This window comes from Chiloscyllium plagiosum, unplaced genomic scaffold (genome assembly GCF_004010195.1).
Source record: "Chiloscyllium plagiosum isolate BGI_BamShark_2017 unplaced genomic scaffold, ASM401019v2 scaf_5190, whole genome shotgun sequence".
In the NCBI taxonomy this organism is placed as follows: domain Eukaryota; kingdom Metazoa; phylum Chordata; class Chondrichthyes; order Orectolobiformes; family Hemiscylliidae; genus Chiloscyllium; species Chiloscyllium plagiosum.
In genome coordinates, this window is record NW_025213038.1 from 1 (window position 1) to 8,368 (window position 8,368).

Below are 8,368 nucleotides of genomic sequence, written 5' to 3' on the forward strand. Positions count from 1 at the left end.
ATCAAGCCTCGCGTGTAAGCTTTGATGGTCCCCTGTGCCTTCTTAACAACCCTATTAATCAGCCCTCAAGTATCTGTAGACTAGCACTCCGAGATCTATTTGCACACAAGAAAGCGTGATAGAGGTTTGGAACTCCCATCCACAAAGGGCAGCGAACGATGCATCAGTTGTTAATTTTGAAGCTGAGAGAGATAAATTTCCATTAAGGAAAGATATGAAGGCTTTTGGGCGAAAGTTGGATATCAGGACTTAGGCCATAGTTCACCCATGATCTCATTCAATGGCGGAGTGGGCCCGAGGGCCTGAATTATTTGGAAGTCAGTAAAGCGCTCTGGGGGCTGGTACAGTTACAACATCTGGACATCATGATTTGGAGGTGCCGGCGTTGGACTGGGGTGCACAAAATTTAAAGTCACACAACACCAGGTTATAGTCCAACAATTTATTTGGTAGCACTAGCTTTCGGAGCGCTGCTCCTTCATCGGGTGGTTGTCAAACGCTTGATGAAGGAGCGTCGCTCCGAAAGCTAGTGCTACCATATAAATCTGTTGGACTATAACCTGGTGTTGTGTGGTTTTAAACTTTGCACATCTGGATGGGTATGTGAATGGGAATAGATATGGGCCAAGTGCTGGCAAATGGGACCAGATGAATTTACAATATCTGGCTGACGCTGACGAGTTGGACCCAATGGCCTGTTTCCCATGCTGTACACCTCTCTATGCCTCCAAGTGGAACTGCAGAGGGAGCTGCCAGGGGCGCTATGGGCTGAATGGCCTCTACCCAGACTCCCAGCATTCCCACTGCCAGAGGAGGGCGGAAGGAACTACATCTCCCAGGGTGCTGTGCGGCCGCGCGCATGCGTGCGACGACTGACGTGCGGTGTCGGCCGGGAGGGGTTGGTAAGAGGCGTCACGTGTGAGCGACGCCGCGACCCCATTGGACGAAAGCGGGACGTCACGTGGGTGGAGGTGTCACGTGACTGCGGAGGTCGGTTCCTACAACAACAAGAATGTTTTTTCGTTTTTAAAAAATCTCATGAAAAAAAAGTGTAAAAGGCCGAGGTTCGCCGGCCTCGCCCCCGCAGGCCCAGCTCGGTCCGAGCTGCCGCCACCGGAATAAAACGGAGAGAGAAGGCCGCGGGCCCGGGGGGGTCAGGGGTCAGCGGGGGTCAGGGGTCAGAGCCCCCTGGAAACGGTTGTTAAGGCAAGTTTCAGGTGTCGGAGGGTCAGTGCCGAGGGAGGGCCGCACTGTCGGAGGGTCAGTGCCGAGGGAGGGCCGCACTGTCGGAGGGTCAGTGCCGAGGGAGGGCCGCACTGTCGGAGGGTCAGTGCCGAGGGAGGGCCGCACTGTCGGAGGGTCAGTGCCGAGGGAGGGCCGCACTGTCGGAGGGTCAGTGCCGAGGGAGGGCCGCACTGTCGGAGGGTCAGTGCCGAGGGAGGGCCGCACTGTCGGAGGGTCAGTGCCGAGGGAGGGCCGCACTGTCGGAGGGTCAGTGCCGAGGGAGGGCCGCACTGTCGGAGGGTCAGTGCCGAGGGAGGGCCGCACTGTCGGAGGGTCAGTGCCGAGGGAGGGCCGCACTGTCGGAGGGTCAGTGCCGAGGGAGGGCCGCACTGTCGGAGGGTCAGTGCCGAGGGAGGGCCGCACTGTCGGAGGGTCAGTGCCGAGGGAGGGCCGCACTGTCGGAGGGTCAGTGCCGAGGGAGGGCCGCACTGTCGGAGGGTCAGTGCCGAGGGAGGGCCGCACTGTCGGAGGGTCAGTGCCGAGGGAGGGCCGCACTGTCGGAGGGTCAGTGCCGAGGGAGGGCCGCACTGTCGGAGGGTCAGTGCCGAGGGAGGGCCGCACTGTCGGAGGGTCAGTGCCGAGGGAGGGCCGCACTGTCGGAGGGTCAGTGCCGAGGGAGGGCCGCACTGTCGGAGGGTCAGTGCCGAGGGAGGGCCGCACTGTCGGAGGGTCAGTGCCGAGGGAGGGCCGCACTGTCGGAGGGTCAGTGCCGAGGGAGGGCCGCACTGTCGGAGGGTCAGTGCCGAGGGAGGGCCGCACTGTCGGAGGGTCAGTGCCGAGGGAGGGCCGCACTGTCGGAGGGTCAGTGCCGAGGGAGGGCCGCACTGTCGGAGGGTCAGTGCCGAGGGAGGGCCGCACTGTCGGAGGGTCAGTGCTGAGGGAGGGCCGCACTGTCGGAGGGTCAGTGCTGAGGGAGGGCCGCACTGTCGGAGGGTCAGTGCTGAGGGAGGGCCGCACTGTCGGAGGGTCAGTGCTGAGGGAGGGCCGCACTGTCGGAGGGTCAGTGCTGAGGGAGGGCCGCACTGTCGGAGGGTCAGTGCTGAGGGAGGGCCGCACTGTCGGAGGGTCAGTGCTGAGGGAGGGCCGCACTGTCGGAGGGTCAGTGCTGAGGGAGGGCCGCACTGTCGGAGGGTCAGTGCTGAGGGAGGGCCGCACTGTCGGAGGGTCAGCGCCGAGGGAGGGCCGCACTGTCGGAGGGTCAGCGCCGAGGGAGGGCCGCACTGTCGGAGGGTCAGCGCCGAGGGAGGGCCGCACTGTCGGGGGGTCAGCGCCGAGGGAGCGGTGTGTGCCATGTCAAATTGTCCCCTCCGTCTGCAGACTGGTTCCGTCGCTGGCCTCGGCTGAAGGAGCATGGCGGAGGAGCCGAAGGACGACCAGCCGGTGACGAAGTTTGACCTGGAGAAGGAGACGGAGCTGCGGTTCGAGGTGGAGGCCAACGAGACGGTGCAGCTGGAGCTGCTGTCCGGCATGGCCGAGATCTTCGCCACCGAGCTGACCCGCAACAAGCGGTTCACCTTCGACGGGGGCTCCAAGGTGGCGGTGTTCACCTGGCACGGCTGCTCGGTGCAGCTGCGGGGCCGCACTGAGGTGGCGTACGTCTCGCGCGACACCCCCATGCTGCTGTACCTGAACTGCCACGCCGCCCTGGAGCAGATGCGGCAGCAGGCCGAGGCGGAGGACGAGCGGGGGCCCCGCGTCATGGTGGTGGGCCCCACCGACGTGGGCAAGACCACCGTCTGCCGCCTGCTGCTCAACTACGGCGTGCGGCTGGGCCGGCGGCCCACCTTCGTGGACCTGGACGTGGGCCAGGGCTCGGTGTCCATCCCCGGCACCATGGGGGCGCTGTACATCGAGAGGCCGGCCGACGTGGAGGAAGGGTTCTCCGTCCAGGCCCCGCTGGTCTACCACTTCGGCTCCACCACCCCGGGGACCAACATCAAGCTCTACAACAAGGTGAGGCGGGTGCTGAGAGTGCAGACAGGAAGCCGGGGGTGGGGGGGGTGGGGGTAAGGGGAGTGTTCCTGTCCCCCTCCCCCTCCCGTCAGGGCAAACGCACGTGGCTAGGGTGAGCGCCGCTGCCTCACGGCGACACGGACCCGGGTTCGATCCCAGCCTCGGGGGGGGGGACTGTCTGTGTGGAGTTTGCACATTCTCCCCGGGTCTGCGTGGGTTTCCTCCGGGTGCTCCGGTTACCACCCACAGTCCAAAGATGTGTAGGTTAGGGTGGGTTGGCCATGCTAAATTGTCCCATAGTGTTCAGGGATGTGTAGGTTAGGGTGGGATTGGCCATGCTAAATTGTCCCACAGTGTTCAGGGATGTGTAGGTTAGGGTGGATTGGCCATGCTAACCCACACATCCCTGAACACTATGTGGCCGTGATGGATTATCAACATCTGAGCTAACGGAAAAGCTTGGGGCGCTGTTACAGCAGAGATTGAAACAACATGTTTACAATCAGGAAGGAGTCTCTCGGGAAACTGTTTCGTGTGCCCTGAGGCTGTTGAACCAAAGGGCCACAGATCGAAGGAAAGCAGTGAAGGAATTGGAGGGGGCGGGCCGACGAGAAATACCTTTTATGATGCCACGAATTGCTGTGGCCTGGCTCATGCTGCTTGAAACGGGTATCAGAAACAATTTCACCAGACAGACATTCGAAAGGAGGATTAGCATAAATACCTGAAATGTCTGATTAGGTGCACTGTGTGATCTGTGAATTTCCTTCGGCCGTTCCCATTTCAAAACAGCCCAATTGTTCTCGCACGTTAAGGCCTGATAAATTCCCCCACTAATAGGATTTGCTTGACTTGGCGAGAGTTGCTCAGAAAGCGCCTTGTGCCTGTCCGTGATGGGGACAGTGAGGTGAGAGGGCAAGAAATTGGAATGAACGGCTGCCCATTAATAATGGGACAGTCACGGATCAATCCAACTGGAAATTCGGGAGAAACTGTCCAGGGGGTTGTGGGATTCGCTACCGCAGGGAATAAATGGGGTGAAGAGGGTCTAAAAGGGGGAAGCTGGGTGGGCATCACATGATGGAGGAAGCAACATGGAGGGCACGCACACACATGGTTTTGGAGCAGGCCATTTGGTCCATCCATCCAGCCTGCTCTGCTTTCGGTTGGGCTGTGGGGTGATCTGATCATTCGCCTTCCCGTCCATCACTGATAATCTCATAACTCTCTCATACAAGAGGCTGGGCATCGTACTTCAGGCGGCCCTAGTCGGACCAGGCCCGGCGTGACCATGAGCAGCTGTGGGTGCCACGCCTTTCAAGAGGGCAATACCAGCCGGGCAGGGGGAGAGCAGCGTAAATGGGCCAGAACGTGACCAACTCTGCCAAGGGTTAGGCAACAAAGTGCGATCCCAGGAGCCAGGATTCTGTTGCCTGGACGTTAGAAGGTTCAAGGGAGATAGTCAGGGGGTCAGATCGGGTCAGTGGAGCCAAACTATTTCCACTGGTGGTGAGACTCTCGAATTGGGGTGGGGGGAGCACAGTGTGAAGATTAGAGTCAGATCTTTCACTCCCTTGTGCGTGCTGTCACTGTAACCCTCCTACGTTCACTCTCGGAGCCACTCTGAATCCCACTCTCACTCCTGATCCGGACTGGATCCTGCTGTTCATCTTGCTGCCAATTCTGTTCTCACTTGCACTTTTATGCTCACTCTTAATTCCGCTCTCGCCCTCTATCTCAATCTGCCTCGCACTCACTGATGCTCACTCTCATTCTCAATTCCTCTTTATATCAATTTTGCTCTGGATTCCAATCAATCTCTCTCTCTCTCTCTCTCTCTCTCTGTTCCATTCTGGAACTCCTATAATCGTTCATGATCCCGCTGTCGCTCTCGATCACACTCAAGAACTCCCGTATTCTCCCCCTCGATCCAGCGGTCACTCTCGATCCCACTCTAGCACTCCCGTATTATCCCTCTCGATCCCACTCTAGCACTCCCGTATTCTTCCTCTCGATCCAGCGGTCACTCTCGATCCCATTCTAGCACTCTCATATTATCACTCTCGATTCCGCTGTCACTCTCGATCCCACTCTAGCACTCTCGTATTAACCCTCTCGATCCCACTCTAGCACTCTCGTATTATCCCTCTCGATCCTGCTGTCACTCTCATCCCACTCTAGCACACTCGTATTATCCCTCTCGATCGTGCTGTCACTCTCGATACCAATCTAGTGCTCCCCTGTTATCCCTCTCCATCCTGCTGTCACTCTCGATCCCACCCTAGCACTCCCTTATTATCCCACTCTAGCATTGTCGTATTATCCCTCTCGATCCTGCTGTCACTCCCGATCCCACTCTAGCATTCCCGTATTATCCATCTTGAACCCCGTTGTCACTCTCGATCCCAATCTAGCACTCCCATATTATCCCTCTTGAATCCCGTTGTCACTCTCGATCCCACTCTAGCACTCCCGTATTATCCCTCTCGATCCCACTGTCACTCTCGATCCCAGTCTAGCACTCTCGTATTATCCCTCTCGATTCCACTCTAACACTCTCTCGTATTATCACTCTCGATCCCACTCTAACACTCTCGTATTAACCCTCTCGATCCCACTCTAGCACTCTCGTATTATCCCTCTCGATCCTGCTGTCCCTCTCGATCCTGCTGTCACTCTCGATCCCACCCTAGCACTCCCTTATTATCCCTCTCTATCCCACTCTAGCACTGTCGTATTATCCCTCTCGATCCTGCTGTCACTCCCGATCCCACTCTAGCATTCCCGTATTATCCATCTTGAATCCCGTTGTCACTCTCGATCCCACTCTAGCATTCCCGTGTTATCCATCTTGAATCCCGTTGTCACTCTCGATCCCACTCGAGCACTCTCGTATTATCCCTCTCCATCCTGCTGTCACTCTCGATCCCACTCTAGCACTCCCGTATTATCCCTCTTGATCCTGCTGTCACTCTCGATCCCACTCTAGCACTCCCGTATTATCCCTCCTGATCCCACTCTAGCATTCCTGTATTATCCCTCTCAATCCCACTCTAGCACTCCCGTGTTATCCCTCTCCATCCTGCTGTCACTCTCGATCCCACTCTAGCACTCTCGTATTATCCCTTTCGATCCCGCTGTCGCTCTCGATCCCACTCTAGCACTCTCATATTATCATTCTCGATCTCACTCTAGCACTGTCGTATTATCCTTCTCGATCCCGCGGTCACTCTCGATCCCACTGTCGCACTCTCTTATTATCCCTCTTGATCCCACTCTAGCAATCCCATATTGTCCCCCTCGATCCTGCTGTCACTCTCGATCCCACTCTAGCACTCTCGTATGATCCCTCTCGATCCTGCTGTCCCTCTCGATCCTACTGTCATTCTCGATCCCACTCGAGGACTCTCGTATTATCTCTCGATCCTGCTGTCACTCTCGATCCCACTCTAGCACACTCATATTATCACTCGCGATCCCACTCTAGCACTCTCGTATTATCACTCTTGATCCCACTCTAGCACACTCATATTATCCCTCTCGATCCCGCTGTCGCTCTCGATCCCACTCTAGCACTCTCGTATTATCCCTCTTGATCCCGCTGTCACTTCCGATCCCACTCTAGCACTCCTGCAATATCCCTCTCGATCCTGCTGTCACTCTCGATCCTACTCTAGCACTTTCGTATTATCACTCCCGATCACACTCTAGCACTCTCGTATTATCACTCTCGATCCCACTCTAGCACTCTCATATTATCCTCCTTGATCCTGCTGTCACTCTCATCCCACTCTAGCACTCTCGTATTATCCCTCTCGATCCCGCTGTCACTCTCGATCCTACTCTAGCACTTTCGTATTATCACTCTCGATCCCACTCTAGCACACTCATCTTATGCCTCTCGATCGTGCTGTCACTCTCGATCCCAGTCTAGCACTTTCGTGTTATCCCTCTTGATCCCGCTGTCACTCCCGATCCCACTCTAGCACTCTTGTATTATCCCTCTCGATCCCACTCTAGCACTCTCGTATTACCCCTCTCGATCTGCTGTGACTCTCGATCCCACTGTAGCACTCTTGTATTATCCCTCTCGATCGTGCTGTCACTCTTGATCCCACTCTAGCCTTCTCGTATTATCACTCTTGATCCCGCTGTCACTCTCAATCCCACTCTATCACTCTCGTATTATCCCTCTCGATCGTCCTGTCACTCCCGATCCCACTCTAGCACTCTCGTACTATCTCTCGATCCCGCTGTCACTCTCGATCCCACTCTAGCACTCTCGTATTATCCTTCTCGATTGTGCTGTCACTCTCGATGCCACTCTAGCGTTCCCATATTATGCCTCTTGAATCCCGTTGTCTCTCTCGATCCCACTCTAGTACTCTTGTATTATCCCTCTCGATCCCGCTGTCACTACCGATTCCAATCTAGCACTCTTGTATTATGCCTCTTGAATCCCGTTGTCTCTCTCGATCCCAGTCTAGCACTCTCGTATTATCACTCTCGATCCCACTCTAGCACTCTCGTATTATCCCTCTCTATCCCACTCTAGCACTCTCGTATTATCCCTCTCGATCCTGCTGTCACTCTCGATACCACTCTAGCACTCTCGTATTATCCCTCTCCATCCCGCTGTCACTCTCGATCCCACTCTAGCACTCCTGTATTATCCCTCTTGAATCCCGTTGTCACTCTCGATCCCATTCTAGCACTCCCGTATTATCCCTCTTGAATCCCGCTGAGACTCTCGATCCCACTCTCACATTATTCCTCTCCATCCTGCAGTTACACTCGATCTGAGTGTAGCATTTTAATTATCACTTTTGATTTTGCTTCCGCTCTTGATCTCACTCTCCATCTCACTCTGTCTCTGTGTGCTCACTATCAATCTTCCTCCCGCTATTCAGTGCTTGCTGTTTTGTACGTTAGTGCTTTTTTCATTGTTTTGCATTTTTCTGCTCACTCTATTGCACTCTCCCCATTGTGTCTTTCTCTGCCTGCCCTGCTCTCATACATGCTTTCTCTCTCTCACACTCTCTCTCACTCTCTCACTCTCTCTCACACTCTCTCTCACACTCTCTCTCACACTCTCTCTCACACTCTCTCTCACACTCTCTCTCACACTCTC

General features: G+C 56.1%; 1 protein-coding gene across 4 annotated transcripts in view; it reads left to right on the forward strand.

The window, feature by feature from the left end:
• Positions 1–996: 996 nt before the first annotated feature.
• The window catches only part of LOC122547525 (polyribonucleotide 5'-hydroxyl-kinase Clp1), a 17,296-nt gene continuing 9,924 nt past the window's right edge, over positions 997–8,368 (forward strand). The window contains exons 1-2 of one of the 4 annotated variants that reach the window (XM_043686137.1): positions 997–1,206; positions 2,602–3,237. In XM_043686137.1, coding sequence (XP_043542072.1) covers positions 2,635–3,237 — 603 coding nt within the window. In that variant the 5' untranslated portion in view covers positions 997–1,206; positions 2,602–2,634. Of the gene's footprint in view, positions 1,207–1,233; positions 1,261–2,206; positions 2,218–2,458; positions 2,482–2,601; positions 3,238–8,368 lie in introns of those variants that run through there. The other 3 variants (XM_043686139.1, XM_043686141.1, XM_043686140.1) reach the window with 3 other exon arrangements.